This window comes from Nuphar pumila, chromosome 8, assembly GCF_984573655.1.
Source record: "Nuphar pumila chromosome 8, dmNupPumi1.hap1.1, whole genome shotgun sequence".
Taxonomy (NCBI): Eukaryota; Viridiplantae; Streptophyta; class Magnoliopsida; order Nymphaeales; family Nymphaeaceae; genus Nuphar; species Nuphar pumila.
Window position 1 is genome coordinate 22,032,731 of NC_143256.1, and position 22,509 is coordinate 22,055,239.

General features: G+C 38.7%; 1 protein-coding gene across 1 annotated transcript in view; it reads left to right on the plus strand.

The window, feature by feature from the left end:
• Positions 1–20,430, plus strand: part of ABCB26 (transporter associated with antigen processing protein 1) — a 32,955-nt gene extending 12,525 nt beyond the window's left edge. The window contains exons 11-18 of the mRNA XM_090016085.1: positions 11,502–11,575; positions 12,458–12,514; positions 12,595–12,669; positions 15,700–15,774; positions 15,855–16,136; positions 16,211–16,275; positions 16,352–16,412; positions 19,898–20,430. Coding sequence (XP_089872211.1) covers positions 11,502–11,575; positions 12,458–12,514; positions 12,595–12,669; positions 15,700–15,774; positions 15,855–16,136; positions 16,211–16,275; positions 16,352–16,412; positions 19,898–19,981 — 773 coding nt within the window. The 3' untranslated portion in view covers positions 19,982–20,430. The remainder of the gene's footprint in view (positions 1–11,501; positions 11,576–12,457; positions 12,515–12,594; positions 12,670–15,699; positions 15,775–15,854; positions 16,137–16,210; positions 16,276–16,351; positions 16,413–19,897) is intronic.
• The last annotated feature ends 2,079 nt before the right edge of the window (positions 20,431–22,509 follow it).

Consider the following 22,509-nt stretch of genomic DNA (forward strand, 5'->3'; position numbering starts at 1 on the left):
ATATACACTATATACTCGAAACTGCACTCAAGGAGTGCAAGCTAACAAGAGGCAAACCCGTGCACATACTAATACAATGGCAAATCAAGGGGCAAGACTCGATGTGCGAAGCTGCACCTCGAGCGCAAAACGCATAAGCCACACACGAGGTATGAAATCATACCTCGACCATCAGAACACACAAGCAGACAACTACGTAAGCAACTTACGAGGTATGAGATCCTATACTGACTAAGCAAGTGTAAAAGACGACTCACGAGGCATGAGGTTGTACCTCGATTAAACGATAAGCGTAAGCAAGTAAAAGAGCATACAACAGAGATAAGAATACATGCACGAAGTGCAACAACAAAGTAAGGACGAACAACACATACAAAAAGTAAGTGCAAAAGAAGTACGACAACAACAGGAAAGTAAGGTACGAAAATCAAAAGCAAGTAGTAAGGCCATGACGCATAAAACGCGAGGCAATAAAGGTAAATGCAGAAAGCAAAGTGCGAGAATGTAAAAGAGGACCAGGATTGCATTCTGGAGTAAAAAGACAGTGTATACAAGTAATGGCCATAGCGCAAAGCGCAGGGCAACAAGAAAGTAAAGTACGAAAAAGTAGAGAGGACAAGGATCGCGAAACCGCGTTCTTGAGTTAAAAGACATGAAATATAAGGACATGAATTAAAAGCTTAGGCACATATAGCGCGGCGACAACAGAAAGGAAAATGTAAAAAAGTAAAGAGGACAAGGATCGCGAAACCACGTCCTTGAATATAAAGATATACATGTATATTATACGTATGCATTGTGAAAATGTCTACGAAGAGACAATACACATACAAGCACAAATACTTTGCACGAAGGCACTCTTACAACACTTGAACAAAATACGCAAAAAGCGTAAAAGTAGCAAACATGCACTAAGGCATGTATTTTATAGAAAAAAGCAAATGCTTGAGACTCTCAAGCTTGTTAAACAGTAAGGGGGAACACCCCTATTTATACAAGAGCAAAGGGGTACAAATGGGGGCTCCCAAAGGAGTCGTTGGGGAGCCCCCAACGACTCTATTGGGGGAACCCCCAATGTACCTTTATGAAAAAATAAAAGAAAAAAAAGAAATACAAAAAGAAAAGAAATTACAACATATTCCAAGTGGAATATGCGCAAGATGGGAAATTACAATAATACCCTTTTGGGTAAGAAAATAAAGTATGTATATATATATATTTATATAAAGAGATACGTATACATATATGATATATATGTATATACATCTCTATGTATATAAGTATATATATATATATATATATATATATATATATATATACTTACAACAATGGTTTTGGAGATACATTTTAACACCCCCTCTCAAACTTATGGTGCGATAACCGCAAGTTTGTCAAGAAGGAAATGAAATCTGGGCGAACAAAGAGCTTTTGTGAAGAAGTCCGCAAGTTGATACTCAGATGTCACGTATGGTAAATCAATGACCTTCTTCAAGTATTCTTCCCTGACATAGTGACAGTCCATTTCTATATGCTTTGTTCGCTCGTGAAAGGTGTGATTCTTGGCAATATAGATTGCACTTTTATTGTCACAACATAGCTTTGTTGGTTCTTTGATAAGCACTCCCATATCTTCCAAGAGACGTCGAATCCATATAATTTCCATGGTAGTGGATGCCATAGCTCTATATTCGGCTTCAGTGGATGACAGAGAGACCTTCTGTTGCTTTTTACATCGCCATGAAATCAAAGATTCACCTAAGAAAACACAAAAGCCAGTGGTGGAGTGACGGTTACTAGGATCATCTCCCCAATCTGAGTCAGTATAAGCAAGTAATTTTAATTCAGAAGAAGAAGATAGAAATACTCTCTTATTTACTGTGCCCTTCAAGTATCTGATGATGCGAAGAACAACACTCATATGAACGGTTGTTGGAGCGTGTTGAAACTGACTGGCGATGTGGATAGCATGTGACAAATCGGGTCGAGTAATGCTAAGGTACATCAAAGAGCCTACCAACTGCCTGTAAGGAGTGTGATCTGTTAGAGGAACACCGTCATCAATCTTCATTTTTTATCCCACGACTTCAGGAGTTTCGCAAACTTTGTCATCAGAAATCCTTGACCTGTCAATAATCTCACAAGCAAGTTTAGATTGAGATAGAAAATAACCTCGTTGAGAATAGGCAACCTCAATTCCAAGAAAATATGTCAGAAAAACCAAGTTTGACATCTTAAATTTTGAAGTCAAGACAAACTTAATACCTTTGACTCCTTGAACATCATCACCTGTAATTAGCATGTCATCAACATAGAGTAATAGTATCACAATCCCTGTATCAGATTTTCTAGTAAATAAGGCAGTATCAGTATAACATGAGGAAAAACCATTTTCCAGTATTACACTGGTAAACCTGTCATACCAGGCTTTGGAGGCCTGTTTCAAACCATAGAGGGCCTTCCGAAGACGAAGAACTTTATCTTTAGGAATCTTCATGCCTGGTGGGGCATCCATATACACTTTTTTGTTAAGATCATCATTTAAAAATGCTTTTTTCACATTCATTTGAAAAATGTTTCAATTTTTAATAGATGCAATAGTAATAAGACATCTAACTGTAACCATTCGGGCTACAGGAGCAAAAGTTTCTTCATAATCAATTCCATATTCTTGCCCATACCCTTTTGCGACTAAGCGAGCTTTATACATTCCCAGAGATCCGTTGCTCTTTGTTTTAACCTTAAAAACCCATCTACATCCTATAGTTTTCTTTCCTATGGGTAGAGTTTGGAAATCCCAGATTTTCGCCTTCTTAAGAGCATTAAGTTCATTTTGCATAGCTTCTTGCCATTCTATACATTTTTTAGCTTCTTTAAAATTTCTTGGTTCAAAATAAGAGTGGATGGCACTAAAACAAGCCCAATATCGGGGTGAAAAAGAATCAAAAGAGACAAAACGAGTTGAAGGTCTCCTATTCCTTTCAGATCTTCTGTGATCGAGAGTAGGAACAAACTCACTATATTGGTCAATAACACTTCTAAAGGTGTCTTGGTTTCTATGAGAGTAGGTTATTGGATCACTTGAAATTCTACTTCCTTGTTCATTGAGAGAGTTATGTTCATCACCATCATTTTCCTCATCATGGTTTGATGAGATATCATCATCACTAGATATATCATCATTACTAGACAGTACATCAAATAGGAAGGAGTAATCAAAATTTTCTTGTTGAGAAACATTTTTTTCAAAGCCACTTTCATTTTCTAGAAATGTTACATTTCTAGAGACATATAACTTATCATCTCGAAGGTCATAACAACGAAACCCTTTTTGAGTTTCGGAATATCCAAGAAAGGCATAAGGAATAGCCTTCGGAGAGAGCTTGTCATTCTTATCCGTAAGTATAAAAACACTTACATCCAAAGACTCGTAACCTATTATAATCAGGTTCAAGCTTATGTAATACCTCAAAAGGAGATATTTTCCCTAATATCTTAGATGGTAAACGGTTTATTAGATAAACAGAAGCAAAAGCTGCTTCAGCCCAAAAGTTTTTAGGAATGTTTTGGGATATAAGAAGGGTCTTAGTGGTCTCAATGATGTGCCTATGTTTTCTTTCGGCCAACCCATTTTGTTGAGGAGTTTTAGGACAAGACCTTTGGTGAACAATTCCGTGATCCTCAAGGTACACCTTAAATTGATTGGAGAGATATTCTCCTCCAGAATCACTTCTAAATATCTTTATGTTACTGTTGAATTGATTCTTGATTATTGAATGAAAAGTTTTGAAACACAAAAAAACTTCATGTTTGAACTTAAGAAAATATATCCACGAATATCTGGAAAAATCATCCACAAAAATTATATAATAAGAAAAGCCTCCTTTTGAAGCAACAAGTGCGGGTTCCGAAACATCTGAATGAACAATTTCGAAAGTTTTAGAAGAGAACATGGTTCTTTGCTCAAAAGGTAAACTTCGCATTTTTCTGAGAATATAGTCATTACAAGAAAATAAGCTTTTACATAGGTCTTTTGCAAAATGTAAATAAGATAACTTGGTGATATTAGGATGACCAAGTCTTTTGTGCCACACATTTATGTCTTTGTGTCAGGCAGCATTACAAAAAAAATTTGGAACTTAAAGAGATTCCATATAGTATAAGTCTCCCTTTCTAAAGCCTTCCCCAATCAATTTCCCGGACCGGCGATCCTGTATTAAACATTTATCACAAGAGAATTTAATATCTCAACCATGGTCCGAGAGTTGAGAAACAGAGAGAAGGTTTAAGTTTAGTTTAAGTATAAATCTAATTTTTGAAATAAAAAAATCTTGAGTTTCAAAATCACCTATTCCTTTAATTTCAAGAGTGGTTCCATCCACAGTGAAAACAAAATATGGATAAACATTTTTTGAGTAATCGAAAAGCGAAAAAATGTTTGGGGACATATGAAAGGATGCACCGGAGTCCAAAAGCCAAGAGACTTTACCTAGAGAGGAAGAAGTGGATACGGCAACACCGGAGGTAGCTCCCTTGAGGAGTGGTTGAAGGGCTTCCACTATTTGATTTATAGAGAGTGACCCACTTGAAGATGCCTCCTCCTTTTGTGGTACACCGGTGGTAGCCATTGCGAGAAGCTTCTTCCATTTGGGACATATGGGTTTGATATGCCCCAGTTCTTTACATAAATGACAAATAATCTTGCTATAGTTCATTTTTCCTCTTTGTCCACCATTTTCACCTTGATTTTGTGGTTTAAAGTGAGGAGGATGATAGGTTTTTACATTGTTTTCGGGTCTTGATACGGCATTGACCTCATTGTTTTCTTCATAATTACAAGGAACCGCAAGAACATTTGATCCTTGTTTACATAAACTCATACGAGTCTTCTCACCACTTAATTTGGTGAGAACATCTTCAAGAGAAGGAGGAGTAAACGAGGATAGAAGAGATGACCTTATTTGCTCAAATTCGGGCCTTAACCCATTCAAAAAGTTGAAGAACCGATCTTCTTCAAGTTGCTTATGACGGAGTTCAATTGCCTCTCCACTCCATTTTGGTTCAAGCATGGCAAGCTCGTCCCAAATGGTGGAAAGATCAACAAAATATTCCCTAATAGTCATTTCACCTTGAGTAAGAGAGAGAGCCTTCTTTTGAAGGTAATACTTATGAGATAGATCCCTTGATGTATACATTTTCTCAAGATAATGCCAAGCTTCCGATGCCTTTTTGAACTTGATAATGTTGGCATTAATCTTAGTTTCAACGGATGAAAAGAACCAAGAAAGAATCTTGAAATTCTTCATTTCCCATTCATCGTGCTTCTTAGAATACTCTTCAAGAGCTTTGATCCTTTATTCTCCCTCAAGAATCTTGATTTCACTTCCGTTTACCACGGTTATTTTGGGCAGTGTTGTGAGAGGCGTACGCCTCAATACTTGAAGCGTACGCCTCATAGGCGAAGCGCACACTCAAGGTATTGAGGCGTTGCAGTGAAGCGTTTCAGGCTTGAAACGCACGCTTCACTCATGTGAAGCGCACACCTCAAGTCGAAACGCGCTTCGCTTCTGAGGCGTGCGCATCATGTTGAATGTCGTCTTTGATTCTCGATTCTGTTTCGAAAGAGATCAGAAGAGGTGAAATTGTTGTAGTGAGGAAGCGATGGCGTTGTAGACGATGCTCGTTCCGCTCATGCCCAAGATGTAGGCCGAAGCCTTGAGCAGCCGCTCCAGCTCCGGCGGCTCGACGTCCACCAACACCAGGCATCCCGGTTTTTGATCCCGCGGCTCTTCCTCCGATTTCGAGACGGAGCTCGAGCTATCCGAGACGCCGTCATCGTCGTCGCCTCTCCCTTTCCGTCTGGCTCGCAGGCACAACCATCTCCCGGCGTCTTCATTCTTCTTCCGGTCTCCGGAAATTTCTGCCACGACCGCTGCGTCGGCCTTCTTTCTCTTCACCTGGTACCGGTAGATGAAGACCATAGACACGAGGCTCAAAGCCACGAAGTTTCCGACGATGATTCCGGTGATAGTTTTGGGAGTCAGGCCGTCTCTCCTCTGCTGCGACTTCTCCGGCTGAGGGCTCCCGTTCTCCGTCGGCTGCTCCGACAGACTCTCAGGTATGGCCGTGATCGCCGGTGGCGACGTCGTGGTGTTCGGCGGCGGGTTGGAGAGAGTCGCCCGGACGCTGCAGAGGCTCTCACATTTGTTTCTAATTTTAATGACATGACCTCTTTATTCTAATCCGTTAAAGAGAGGACCTCTCTTAACCGGTTCAAATATTTTCATAGTTAAAAGATTAAACATTCAGTATTAACTTATATTTGTTGATATAAGTCATGGCTAATTGAACGTTGTGCATAAGCTGGCCAACTTGTAGCATAACCGAAACTACTTTGTGACTATTAAGAGAGAGAGAGAGAGGAGTGGTTTGTGATCAATTTCCTTATTTATCATGGATCGAGAGAGAGAAACCTTTTGGGTTTTTAAGAAATTGCAAAGTGTCATGTAACACTTTGTTTATTGAAAGATATATGATACACAAATGCCCAAATAATTTTAAAATGACATTCTTAAGACACATGATAACAATATCAATTAAAAGAAGTTAAAAAGAGTCCAATTTTTGGCCCTTGATGCCCTTGCTTCTGCTTTATAATATTTAGGAAAATCCAGAGCCTACCGGATCTGGTACAGGTCGAGACTAGATCTATTACTCAACGAGAGGAAGCGCAGCGAGGGAGCGGTGGTGAAATTGTCTACCAGTTTATTTACGTGCTTCAAAGAAGAAATTGTCTATTTATTTTTTTACTTATCTTTTTTGGAGTTGTTGGATCGCTTGGCCGGAGGGTTGCCGGCAGTGGAGCACTTGCGCTTGAGGGTGGAGTTCTAGTGGTTCTTGATGGATTTGGAACTTAATTGATCTTGTGAGGACACAATTTATTTTATACTATCATTTATTACTTATTATTAGTTTTTATTTAAAATTTTCATTATTTTATTAATATTATATATTTTATTATTTTGATCATGAAGCTTACGCTTCAACGCCTCGAGGCTTATGCCTCGCTTCATAACAGGCTCAACGCCTCGCTTCGCCTCATCGCATTTAACAACCTTGATTTTGGGTTCCGGTTTCAGAATTGTGCCTTACACGTAACTCCATAGCCCTTTTCCTTTTATGTGACCCTATATGTTCCCGACCCAAATATGATAGTTGAACCCATTTAATTTGAAGCCAAGAGCAAAATGAGACTCTTTTTCGCCCATTAGAGAGTAAAGAGGAAGAGAGAAAAGGCGTAAACACAATATTTCAAATTCTAGCTTGCACAAGATTCTTCTAAAATATTTGAGAAGCAAGATCCACTACTTCAACCTCCAAAGATCCGAAGGCACGCTTTTCGAGGCACTAAAAAAAGGAGAATCCCACGATCTTCTATCACCAACCTTGCTCTGATACCATGTGAAAATGTCTACGAAGAGATAATACGCATACAAGCACAAATACTTTGCACGAAGGCACTCTTACAACACTTGAACAAAATACGCAAAAAGCGTAAAAGTAGCAAACATGCACTAAGGCATGTATTTTATAGAAAAGAGCAAGTGCTTGAGACTCTCAAGCTTGTTAAACAATAAGGGGAACACCCCTATTTATACAAGAGCAAAGGGGTACAAAGGGGGGCTCCCAAAGTAGTCGTTGGGGAGCCCCCAACGACTCTATTGGGGGAACCCCCAATGTACCTTTATGAAAAAAAAAAATACAAAAAGAAAAGAAATTACAACATATTCCAAGTGGAATATGCACAAGAAGGGAAATTACAATAATACCCTTTTGGGTAAGAAAATAAAGTATGTATATATATATAAAGAGATACATATACATATATGATATATATGTATATGCATCTCTATGTATATAAGTATATATATATATATATATATATATATATATATATATATATATATATATATATATATATATATATATATATATATATATACTTACAACAATGGTTTTGGAGATACATTTTAACATACATATCTATCGTCCTCTTTTAGTTATCTTTTCTTATTTTAGCATTTATCCATTCATTGTCCTTTTACGCAAGAATCCCCTACCTTGAGGGGTTGCGAGTCCTCGTACGCCAGCGGCGTAGGTAAGCACGAGCTCGAGCCACAATGGCGAGCTGGATCCACCGTTCAACCTGCGATGCTTAGAACATTAGTATCTACCGTAATATAAACGAGAAGCGTGTCCAATAAAACCTGCAGTAGTACCGGACCCCAAACACGAGAGTAGGCAGGGGGGACAAAGGCAGTAAGGCCTCCTGCAGACAAGGGTGCCAGAGGCAGGGGCCTCATCCCTGCTTGGCAACAGCAGCAGAGGCAGGGAGCAAGAGCTCCCTGTCTGCCATAACAGAGAAAGGCAGGGGAGGGAGCAGAGGCTCCCCGCCACACCTGCCATAACAAGACAAGGGGGAACACCCCCTGTCAGAACACAAATTATGACAGGGGGTGCAACCCCTTGCTGGGAAGGAGACATGCAGGATCTTTAACCTTGCCAGCAGAAAGATCAAGGCAGGGGGCAAAGCCCCTTGCCAGAGAACACTAGAGCAGGGGGAACTTTGCCCCCCACCAGGAAACACAAAGCAGGGGAGCCTCACCCCCTGCCAGAAAACACGAGAGGGACAGGGGTAGAGGAACCCCTTGTTGACAAGACAAATGGCAGGGGGACGGAAGCCCCTACCGACACAGCAAGAAGGGCAGGGGGAAGCGAAACCCCCTGCCGACAAAGCAAGAAGGGCAGGGGGAAGTGAAGCCCCCTGCCGACAAAGCTAATGGCAGGGGGACGGAGCCCCCTGCCGGCACAACAAGAATGATAGGGGGAAACAAAGCCTCCTGCCGACCCAACAAGGACAGGGGAACGAAGCCCCTTGCGGCAAGAGGCGACAACAGGGGGCTCAGCCCCCCTATCGGTCAACCCCTCACAAAGGAGAAAAAGAAGGGAGAAAGGGGTTTTTACCTCAAGAGACCACAACGATGGGGGAGTCCACGGACCACCCAGGAGATGGGGACGAAACCTCGCTCAATGGGCGAAAAGGGACCGAGGAGAGGATGGCCTCGGGGTTGCTCCGATGCTGGGAGGAGAAGAAGGTGGCTGATGATGGGTCACCGACACCAGCTCGGAGGGTGAGATGGCCGACGACAGGTCAGGAAAGGCGTCGGGGACAGGGGGTTGTCGACGCTCGAAGCTCGTCGAGACTCGTCGAGACTCGTCGGGAGTTGTCGGGTTCGCCGACGTCAGGAGGTCGGAGAAGAGAGGAGTCGACGATCGTTCACAATCGCAGACAAATTGGGGTGGTCGCTAACGGCTGGGGTTGCCAAAAAGACTTAGAGGGGTAGAGGGTGCCTGACGACGGCGATCGTCGGGAAACACAGCCAAGAGGGAGCAGATGGTGGCTGACGGCAACAGTCGAAAACTCCGACGTCGGGGCTCTGGCGCAGCCGACAGCCAGACAGGTTGGTGGCGATGTCGTTTGGCGACTGTGCTCGCCGGCAAAGGCGAGCTGGGAAAAGCGACAAGGAGACTCTGACGTCGAGGGCTCTGGCACAGCCGATGGTCGGACGGGAAGAGGCAGTGGGTTGCCGAAGCTCGAAGGCTGCCATCGGCTGATGGAGGTTCCTGGAGAGCGTGGGAGATGATGGGTTACCGAAGCTCGGAAGCCGTCAACGCGATCACCGGGGGTCACCGATCATTGTAGAAAAAGAGGGAGAAGATGGTGGCCGACGGTGGGTTGCCAACGCCAGCTCGAAGGGGGGAGATGGCCGACAGCTACGATCGCCGACGACGGGGAGGTCGGTCGCCGGAGCTCGAAGTCCGTCGGGAGATCTGCCGAACTCAGAGAGGAGGAGGCGACCGAACGGAGTTGGTCGTCGGCGTCTCCAATCGCCGGCAGTAGCGTGAGAGAGACGAAGCAGAGGAGAGAGAAGGGGTGAGGGTTTTTGCCCCTCGCCCGAGACACTGTGTCCTTTTAAGGACACAGGCTTCTCGAGAATTCGAGAAGCCGGGTTCGGGCTCGGGCTCGGATCCGGGTCCAACTCGGATCCGATGCGATGGGCAGACCACGACACGTGCATAGCACGTGTTCGATTTTTTTTAGCGGGCTTTACACTATGTATATAAGTATATATATAGATATACTTACAATAATGTTTTTGGAGATACATTTTAACAGTACCATCTCTAACACTTTTATCCTCTTATTTAATGAATTGAATTTTCTCTTGAAGAAAATTTTTTTGTGCCAAATTTTTTTGCACATGTTTTTGAGGAAAATCCAAGCGTTGCTTTTTTGAACTTAACTATACTTGCTGCAATCTTGAGTTTCATTAAGGAACCAAGAGAGGATTTGAGCATTGTCGGCTTCCAATCTTCCACTTTGATGTAGTACTCCTTGAGTGCTTTCTCTTTTTCTTCATCACTAAGAGTTGTAACTTGGTCACCATCCATTTTGGTATGAGTTGTGGTTCATATTTAGTATCACTCACATACCCCCATAACTTTTTGCCTTTAATATGATGTTCTATGACAGCGACCCACATCAAATAGTTGGAGTTGTTTAGCTTAAACATGATCATTGTCATGGATTCTTTTTCGCTCATCAAATAGTTGGAGTTGTGAGAGAAGCAAGGCTTGTGGAAGATCCTTTCTTTGCAATCACGATCTTTGAAGAAGCTTTACATAATTGCAAGAGACGTAGGCTCTGATACCATGTAATAAAACAAACGAAAATACAATAGAGAACCCAATAAGGGTTAACAAGAATACAAATGAAGTGCACACAATATCCACCAAGGGCCAACAACAAAAGATAAAAAATAAAAAATTGATTATAAAATGCTTAAGAAAGCATTGAGAAATATAAAGGGGAGAACCCCTATTTATAATACAATGGAGAGGTAGTGGGTGCAGCCCAACTAATTGTTGGGCTAGCCCCCAATGGTCATATTTATGACCATTGGGAGCAGCCCAACGACTAGGGCTGCTGCCCCAACAGCTATATTATGTAAAAAAAAATACGAAAATAAATAAAAGGACAATCAGCCTCTACTAGGCTGACACCTATTACATACATGAAATGACTGAAATATCCCTGATGGGTATTTCAGTTTACATGACTGCTTCATATGTGATTTTATGGTTGTATTTTGTGCAATTCATCATTGTTTCATGTGTTATGTTTTTTTTTTAGAAATTTTGCTATTCTTTTTTTTATATTTCTTGATTTTTTTGGAAAATTTGAAATTTTTTTATTAAAAAATTAACTGATTTTTTATGATACGCTAAGATACATATCTAACTTTGGGCCCAACCAATATGGGTAACGATGAACTACTTGCAACCTTGCTTCTGCCAACTAAATTGTTTTATATCTTTAACTGCTTGTTTGACAATATTAATTCTTTGTTACCATATTTGAATAGTCTGCAATACTTGTGCAGGGTCAAAGCTGTCTCAAGTAAAGGGTCATATCCGATTTGTGGATATGACTTTCCATTATCCTTCAAGGGTGACGGTATGTCTTCTAACCTTAAAACTAACTTTTTCTTTAATTTAGATTTTTCCTAATCATTATTTGAACTTTTCCTTACATGATCTTAAAGAACTGTGAAGTAAATTTCTTGTCATTTTTCAGTCTCAGTGGTATTTATTTTAGTTCAAAATAAAAGATTCTAGATATTTCTAAAAGTTATTGGCGAAATATGGAAAAAGAAGAAAAAGGAGAGATGGAAAAAGAGAAGTGTTCAAACATGACATCAACAGCCTCAAGGCTGTTTGGCTCATGGCTTTCTTGGCCGCCCAACCAGATCTGGTTGGAGGCTCGGCCTAGTCTTGAGTCTTGCTGATCCTCGAAGGTTCTGGCTATCAAGAGCCTGAGAAAAATCTGAACCCAATCAGATTTAGACTGGGTGCAACCAAAGACCGAAGCAGATTGGTTAACAATTATTTTAATGTTAATGCACAGTTAAACAGGATGTTCATATTTGTGGTTCCAATCTCATTTAAACATAACACAGGAAATGAAGAATCTGGATAGGTATATGGATAGGCTTGCTACATTACCAAATGTAGGAAATAATCCTTATGCTAGAGGGCATGAAAAGATCTCTTAAAGCTAGCAAAAGAACTTAAAATCTCCAATGTACATATGAATGAAAAACATAATCTTTGACCAAGTGTATTCAATATAAGCACAGCACAGTTTCAAAAGCCGCTTGAAATTTCCATTTCATGTCCCTTTAGATCATGAATTTGCAATATTAATTATTATTTTTGGATTGTGTTATAATTCTTAATTCAGCATAGTTAATTTACTAAATAGTCCATAAATGTTGAACTCTGCATATTGCAACTATCGATCTTGACTTGTGTCATCTCACAGTTACTATCTTATTAGGTGCCAGCTCTACAGCATGTTAACTTATCCATACAATCCAGGGAGGTGGTTGCAATTGTAAGGGAACTTTTACATTGGAATACCCTTTTGTTGCCGTATTCAACATTGAAGTAACTAATGGCTATGCTTTTGGGTAGGTTGGCCTCAGTGGTAGTGGCAAAAGCACCTTGGTTAGTCTATTGCTTCGCTTGTATGATCCTACAAGTGGGCAGGTGAACCCTATTAATCTTTAAAATTTTGTGATTATCTCTGGTATATTATTTGATATTTCTTTGAAATACTCTCTCCGAATAGTGAAGACAAGAAAGGTGAAATAATTAAGACCTTGTAGCATTTCTTATTCAATAGCAATTAGTATCTCCACCTGTTTTCAGATAAGCAGCATAAACATGATTTTTTTTTCAAATTATAGCATATTTAAGAGAAATATCAATAGAGCATGTTTGGCATCACATTAGTCTAGCCAATGCAGAATATGATGTTTAAGACTAATTTACACCTTTTTACTTTATTTTTTATGTAGTCTACATCTTTTCTTCATTTTAATTGTATAAGCTAACACTGCTTTTAGTTTCTTTGCTTTTAATTGCAATTGTGCTTTAGCAAATGAGATTTACCTAAAATCCTGTTTTCTTTTGAGTCCTTTTAGTTTGTATAGCATGATTGGATCCTCATAGATGGATTTTTTCCCTTTTTTTCTTCATGTATATCCCTCTAGAGGAAACAAATTTTTTGTTGTGTGAGATCCACGTATTTTGTGCTTTTCCTATTGGTCCCTTCATGAACTGTAACTGTCAAACTCTTTTATCTCTTGAGTTGCATTTCTTAGTGAGAAAACTTGTGGTTTCATGGCCTTCTGATTTTAAAGAATTAATCTAAGACCACCTAATTGGGCCATAGTTCCTTTTGGTGCATTTGTGCATGCGGGAAGGCTCTGCATTAGGTCTACTAGGACAGACTCAATTAGAAGTTAGGTTCTGCCTCTAAAGTGATAAAACTGGGTTTTCATCCAGGAATCATTCAAAGGAGAAAGCGCTATGCATATAAGAATTCTATTTCCCTACTTTTCCCAATCCCAGAAAGGAGCTATTCCTGATGGGAATGGTCAGCAAGAGGTGTTAGTGTGTTTCATCTTTACAATGTGAAAATCCTATTTTCCTTTGCTATTGATATTATATTTTCAGGCGTTGGTAGTCCTTGTTTCTTCATTCTAACACTGACAGTGTCAAAATTTAATGTCATTAAATCTGGAATCTAAATCTGATTTACTGTCATTCCTTTTACTATGATCAAATCTAATCGATGACTAACACATATATTAGTGCCAGATCTGAAATCTTTATGCTGAAGGGAGATATCCTTGGCATAAATGTGATGTCAATTATTTGCTCTGGTTTTCAAACTTGATCTGATTACGCGAATTCTTATTTATATCTGATATGTGTTATTTTTTCATTTTTGACCTAAAATACATGGACTCATTAGTCGCTGATGTCTTCCTCATATGCATAGACTGCAGGATAACATTTCAGTCAATTACTGCTTTTCAGGCAGGCAACAAGCCATGCTTCTTACAAAAATCTGAGTCTTGGCTCCATAAATCCTGAGCGTGAGCTTGTTCATTTAATCAACTAAACATGCTCAAATCCAATCTTATTTAGTTGAGCAAGATATGCCCAATCATGAGTATAGGCTTGATAAAAGCTTGTTTAACCATGCAATTTTTTTTTGAAATATGTAAAGCATATGTATACAAAATATATGTACTTTTTTAACACAAAAAACAATGATGATGCAACAGATACTTACCTTGTTTTCAATTGAAAGGTCACTGGCTCACATCCTTCTAACTCAACCACGACAAGCTTGAGCCAGGCACATGGACTAAGCGGAGCTCAAATTGCTCAGGCTTGCATTCAACTTTGCTCATGTGCAGCCCTACTACATTTCCATGGTCCATGTTAAATCAGCATGTACCTTTTGAAATTTAACGAGATGGTTATGTTCCATCTCTTAAATGTGTCCAAGTGTGCCAAATATGACTTCAATATGCAGGTTATAGTCCTCTTTATCCCAAAGTTACCGGAAGCTTCTTAGATAGGTGGGAAGCCCGCTTCCCGGAAACTCTTTTCGGAAGCGTGATACTCCTCACTTCCGAAACTTGATGGCAATCTCGATTCTCCCACGCTTCTCCTATGCTTTCCACATGCTTTATCTATTCTTTTTATATGTTTTCTCACTCTACTTTTCATGTTTTTGATGTGTTTCCTCTCATGCTTTTGACTCACTTTCATGTGCTTTCTCTAAATTGTCGGTCATCATTTTTAGATTTTGTTAAAAATTTAATTCTTACACTAAAAAATCATGAAATTTAAGAATAATCGCTTTTATTTTAGTTTTTATGTGTTCCATTTCTATTCCCATTCAATTCTTATATTTCTTTTTTTTATTCCTCGCTTCTTAATTCTCGCTTCATATATATTTTAAAATGCATTGCTTCTCGCTTTCGCTTCCCATATCGTTTTCCGCTTCCTAGTCTGGCAACCTTGCTTTATCATAATTAATTAGGATTTACATAATATTATTTGCAAATGTATGGCTTTCCAAAATTCCTACTAAACAAAATTTGATTTCTAATGAAAATGTTCAACGAATTTGCTAAAAGTAAAGGGTACATTTTCATATTTTTTTCCACTTTCTCCAACTAATGATTTTTGAATTGTTAGTGATTGATAAAATATTTGACTTAGAGCTGTTATTTCTTTATCATGTTACTGAAAGTGTAGGTTTAACACATGCAATGTTGCAACAACATACTTTTAAGCTTTTAGCAAGCTAGATGATTAATTTCATCCATACAAATTGCAAAAGGGAAAAACATCTGTCAGACCTTATCTATCTATCAATATATGTATGTATATATACATATATCTATATATTTATGTATTTATTTATTTATTTATTTATATATATGTATGTATGTCGTGATCATATCTTTGTTCGAAGTAAAATTTTCCTAACTCAAGTAATTTCTCTAGGTTCATATCTCAGTAACGTGTAACATTTTTCTTATTTTTGTGCCCTTTTTCTCTTCAGCATTTTGTTTGTTATAAACGTGACCCTGTTTCTATAATTGTGAGAATGACTCAATTTTGTAAAATTTCTTCTTCCCTCAAATGGATTAGTATTACCTATAATTGTACACATGTTCAGTTATATAAAGCTCTACTGCTTGCTTGTAGATCTTAATTGATGGCTTCCCTATCAATGATTTGGATATCAAGTGGTTAAGAGAGAGAATTGGATACGTGAGACAGGTGAATGTTATGTATTATATATTAGTTGCAAGGTTCATGATCCATAAAATAGGATTGACTGATATGTGCCTTCTTCATAGGAACCACGATTGTTTAGAATGGATATCAGTTCAAATATTAGATATGGATGCACAAGGGATGTTACTCAGGAAGATGTTGAATTAGCTGCTAAGCAGGCATATGCACATGAGTTCATTTTGTCTCTTCCAAATGGTTATCAAACTATTGTTGATGATGCCCTGTTAAGTGGCGGACAAAAACAACGAATTGCCATTGCACGTGCAATTCTTAGAGATCCAACCATTCTAATTCTTGATGAAGCAACAAGTGCACTAGATGCAGAGAGTGAATATCGTGTGAAGGTATCTATGCTTCCATTTGCTCTCTAGATTGTGGTTTTATGTCATTGAGTTTCACTTATGCCCTTTTCATTCAGGAAGCTCTTCAAGCAGTTATGAGAGACTCTGGGACAAAAAGAACTGTTATTGTCATCGCTCACAGGTGAAGTTCAAATCTTAAGGATTATAATTGTGTGTTCAATAAATTTTATGTCACTTAACTTGCATTCCTTTTGTAGGCTATCAACCATACGAGCTGCTGACAGGATAGTCGTGATGGACAAGGGTCACATTGTGGAGGTCGGTCAGATACCCTTTGAAGTTTAATGTTCTTTTTCCTGCTTGTGTATATACTTGTGCCTAAACAAGTAGTAGTTAAGACTTTTGAAATCGTATACTTCGATTCAGCTCCAAGTCCAAACTACTTGAATAGGTGCTTCAGCTTCCAATGTTCTTGAGGTCATCTGAATTAGAACCAAGATTATGGGGTGGTATAAAGGGATTAATCAGGTTGTCTGTAGGACTATGACATCATTATATTTGTGGCAAGTTAAAATAGTTGTGAGGCACTGGAAATACATCAATTGTACATGTAGTCATGTACACTAATGAAATTACATTGACAATGTTGTTCTACCTAGGAGATCTTTAGAGGATACATGTAATGCGACCTTTTGCAGTTGCGTCCCCAAGTTTAAATAGTGACTCATCCCATCATTTATATTTTTCTGTAGCCTGCATTGTGTTGCTGCTTTTCATCATATTGTAATACTTTTGCGTCCCTTAGGATAGACTTATTCATCATATGTTGACTTTAGGTTCAATCATCAATGACCTGGATCACAACCTTGTGGGCCCTGTAATTCTTTGCTACAGCCTTCTAGTAGATTGAGCATGCATTGTGAACATCGGCATCTATGATGCTTGTTTGATCCTAATTAACTAAGAGAATGGTGCAACCCTGGACGGCTATCTGTCTAAATGGGAGCATTGTTCATGTCAAAGATAATTTTCATTTCTTTAGATCATTTTAAAAGAAAAAGCTTCACAAGTTCTTTGAGAATATCCTATTCCACAGAAGTCATCTGACCCTTTCAAGTTTTCCTGTCATAACTACTTTCAAGGGCTACAACACCACATATCTTTGTATTCATATATTTCTGTGTGTGCTGATCAATGCAATATTGAACCTTGGCCACATGGTTCATGTTAGAGTTGATATTGTTGTTCTGATCCTTGCTGCTGTTTCTGAGATCTTGTTTTTTCTTTATGTCAATAAAGAGCAAAAGAAAAAGAGAGTTGCAGAACAATTGATATCCTTAGGGAAATCCCTCTAGCAGCCTCTTATGGAACATGAGATTGTATAAGGATCTAATAATGCCCTCTCACAATTGCTAATTACAAGTGATATCCACTGTGCTGTCGATAGAGCTCAGAGTTCATTTCAATTTTGCGATTATGCCAGTGAGTCCTTGACATGTATTCCTAACACCTCCAACAAACTGAGCATGGTTGTCAACCCAAGAGTTTGTGCTTGATTTTGTTATGCTGCATGCACATCAATGACTTGCAACCTGAAACTCAGCGCTAACAAAGTGTGGCTCAACTTTGTGGTCTTCTGTTTTTTCTTGAGAAAAATGTTCATCTTTCTTATTATGCTTCAATTTTATCACGTTGAACCAGATTCATAGAGATATATATCACACTTCGATTATCACAGTATAAATAAATTTCTCAAGTTGCTGACTCAATGGTCTCAATTCCATGTCAACTCCGCTGTGTCAGAGGTTGTGGCATGATAATTCTGTACTGGATCTACCAATGGTTTTATCCTTCCTACTACTACAAGGGACAAAATGTTTATTCAAGTAAAAGATAACTCATAACCAATCTTGTTTCCAGGTCTCCTGCCCAATCAACTAATAAGTAGGCTACAAATAACTCTAGGATGATTTGAAGTTGCTCCAAAACAACATTGCTTACACATGAACTCTTTCATGAAAGTCCCTTTAATGTAACACAGCATTCTCTTTGCTGCATCTAAATGAGTCGTCCTTGTCCTTGGTGAGAGATCTGGTTGACTGCATCCATAGTATCATATCTAGTGAATGTCATTTCAGCTCTAATGCTGCTGCTGTGCTGTTTTGATTGAGTTTACAATTCTCTGTCATCTATTAAAGGTGGTTTTCAAGACCGTGAGAGTCTTCACATGCTTGTGATTAATCATACCATGTGCATGAGTAAATCCAGTACATATGCTGAGTCAGTGATGCAATCAACCTTTCGGTCAATCTCTATCCAAGGCAATAGCATAACTGTACCAAATCTTTCATTTGAAACTGCTCCTGCAAAAGTTTTGTCACTTGTAAAATACAAGACACTTGGGAACATGGCAGGGTTCTGTTTATATAAGGAACATCCTTTAGGGGTATTCCAATAATGCCCCTCTCACTAGTGTTAATTACAAGTAATTGCCATTTGTGTGCTGTAGCAGTAGGCCTCAGAAAATAATTCAACGTCACAAGTATGCCATTAGGTTAACGTTCACATATTCCTAACAGTTGACAATAAACAGTGCCATAAATTACATTCTCAGCTAAGAAAGGTGTCTTGGTAGCTAGACTAGAACATAGTCTCACAGTGTTGGGGAAATGTATACACATAATGAAACACTCACGCACACAATTTTATCTATCTATCTATATATATCCACACACACACACACACACACACACACACAGATGCATAGGTATGAAACAACCTAGGTATGAACTGTGCATATTTGGTAGTTTTTTTTTGAAATCTGAGTATACAAATATGATCTACATGCTTGGATTCATAGGAACCAGCTGTTGGATCATCTAATTATAACATGTGAATAGGTTTTTCTAAGGCTTCAAAAATCAAGCACGCATTTTTTGTAAATTTCAAGGCTCAAAAAATCATATTTCTCACCAGAAAAACACGATCTAAGTGTCACTTCCTAGCAAATGAAACATGTCAAACACTTATGGTGGGTCAGATTTGCGAAAAGACATCAAACATGCCTAGTTTATATGTGTTTGCATCAAAGGTGGCTTGTATCTATTCATACACACACACATATGTATGTATTTATCGTGCACAAATAGGCATGATCAGAAGACAGTGAGAAATATACCCCAGCTATGACTCCAATTCACAAGTGAGAGCATCGCAGACACTTTCATTCGAGAGATAAAAAATTGTCAAAAATAGAAGAGCCTTTGCATCTTCTTGCATTCTGATGGACAATTGGTACAGATGCTTTTAGAATCTCTCTGTTTTCACCCGGGCCCACTTGATATTGTTTTCTATTTCTTGTTTCAGAAGCACTTACCTATTTCACTTAGGTGACAAGGCGACCTGCTTGATGCATGGCCGCCTCACTGATATCTAATGAAGGTAGGTTTAGAGAGAGCATAGAGGTGACGTCTTCATCATTTAGGAGGTGCTTTTGTTTCCTAGGCATTACTTTCTTGCCAATGGACTTACATTTCATGTATTTTTTCCCTTAGAGTACTGTTTCTTCCATGTTAGCTAACTAATTGTCTTCATTGCTGCCTTATGCTGTTTATGCGTAATTTCTGGTACAAAAAATTCCATTTGCTTTGTGCTGGTTATGTTGTTTGACAAACAAGTTGTTTGATTGTTACTAACAAAAGTTCATCCAACTTTTGAACATGTTCGGGTTGATTGTCTAGGCTGTATTTGTTATTTTAGCATTTAACATACCAAGAATCATATAATTTACCACTCATGTACAGATAGGAAGTCATGCAGAGCTTCTTCAAAAAGGAGGAAAGTATGCACATTTGACCAAAAGACAAGTCACGGATGCTGTGCTATAACCTTGCACCATTCTTGTTCCAACCGTTGTTGAATGTTCATGCAACAATAAATTGCTCCCACTTTTTATGAGATGGTGAGCAGTTGGAAGTCCATGCAACAATTCTTTGCTCTCACCTTTTATCAGATGGAGCGGTTGGTGATTAACAATGCAGGCCACTGGAAACATGGCTCGACGTACAATCTGGAGCTATTTTTGTTTGTACAAAGCAATTCATGAACTCGAAAAAATGTATTCAATGGGTCTTCTGAAACAATGGACTTCATTGCCTATAGCCATTATGCCATTAAACGGTTCCCATCACCTTATCAAGTTTCTGCTTCATGAATTTACATATCAACAAAGGAATTGGCTTATAAGAACAGATTGTTACTAGCATCATATTGATTTGTTTAAAATATTCATTGGTTCTGAGGAAGAACTTTTCAGTACATTATGTGTGTTCTATAATTCACTGTATGTTCAACATTTGGCTGCATTCATTGCTAGTAATCAATCACTTTGTGGTGCATTTCTTTTTATGTCAGTCCCTCAATATATGATGTACATCCTTTTTGATGGAGTACATTGTTTAAATGAATCTTTTTCCTGGGGTTGGACCTTTCACCAACACAATTGATTGCTTATCCAAGGATGGGCAATACGTGTGTGTACCACTGCACATTTTCAAGTAGATCAAACCACATTATCATAGTTATTTTACTATCAAACAGGCTTTACATCTAGCAATTTGGAACTTTTCCTTCCGAGTATCATGGATTGCTTGTCCTAGTCCTTTTCAGCTATGGGCTGCATATGTGATTCAATAGTTGAACAGTTTTAAGCCTTACTGGAGGATTTGAGGGCTAATCCTTTAACTAGAGTTGAGAACTGTTGGTGGGCTTGTGGTGATTGATGTTTATGTATTTGGTGAAGAATGAGTGCTATGTGAGAATGTGGATGTTTGCATAGTTTGAACTCCATGGATCTGTAAAGGATTATGACTTGCCCACATCAATAAATACCTCGTGCTTTTTTATTAATTGATGCTTGAGTTGGTTGGATAACATTAATCGGATCCAGATCGAGTTTAGCTTTTTCTTTGAATCTGATTATGCAAAATTCAATTACATGAGATTTAGTAATGCTTACATTTGAACTGAACACAACTAGGGATGATAACGAGACAGAGGGTGTTCAAGCTTGGCTCGTTTCATATGTTTAGCTGAGCCAAGCTTGAGCTAATGAAAAGTCTGAGCCAACTGAACCGAGCATGATCAAGCTCATTTACAAAAGAAATATTTTTTTAAAAGTTGAAAACAATAGAATTTGGATCCTAAACCTACTAAGCCAAGCACAAACTAGCTCATTTACAAAATAAATAATTGTTTCAAATTTCTAAGCAATAGAATTTGAACTCTAAACTTATTGCTTGCATGACAAACACATCAACAGTCTTTATTCTATAATATAAAATATATTATTATTAATAAACAACCCTATATAAGCTGAACCAAGATGAACATTGGTTGTTCATTCTCGAGTAGGGTTGTCAATGGGTCAGGTTTGGTTCGGACTTGGGTGAGTCCAAACCCAAATCTGGTTTGAAATGCTGGCACCGGGTCTGGACATGGCTCCAATCGGACTCACCATAAGAGAAACCATACCCGAGTCCTATAAGGATTACATGAACCAGACATACCCAATGAAATAATATTTTTTTTACATTGAAAAAATTGAAGATCTTAGTCGAAACTCGGGTTGGGCCTAAGACTTTTTCACAAGCCATATCCGACTCCATACAGTAATCAGACCCTTTGAGTGTGACCCTGATTCTAATCAGGCCACCTTATTTATCACCAAATCCTAACACTATAGGGTTTGGTACAGGTCGGGTCTGGGTCAAACCCAGGCAATTGACACCACTATTGTCGAGCCTATGTCACGAGTTAGAGCAACCTCTTTAGGAGCTGAACATGAGCGGCTCGTCTCGTTTCCCAGCCCTACCATTTGAGCCTATAAAATTTTCTTATATGTCATTATGATTTTTAAAGATAGTTTTGATATAATGATTATAATATTTAAAAGTTAAATATCAATTTATTTATTATAAAAAATAAAGTTGCTCATAAGCATACTTTTGTAGAATTTATTTCTCCTGCCAAAGTTAGGAGTGTGCGTAATGAAGTTTGTTAAATAGTTGCTAGCTTTTATCCTTTATATTAAAGAATTTGCAATGAAAAAGTTATCAAAAAATTCAAAATATCGTTGGAATTTGTCAGTATGATGTGAGAGTTGCTGGAACCAATCAAATAGAGTCCCTACTGGTCATAACTCTTAAGGGTAGCAAAGAGGTCGAATACGGGTCAGGTCAAGGTTTTAAATCTGGATCCCACTCAAGACATATAGTAGCATTTTGGATCCGGATATCACCTAATCCTTTTTGTGATACTGGATCCACAGAAAGCAGGTCAAGTATATTTGTTTCCATGCGAAATGGATAAAACCGGGTTAAGACAGACCCAATTCCAACCCGTCTCTGGACATATT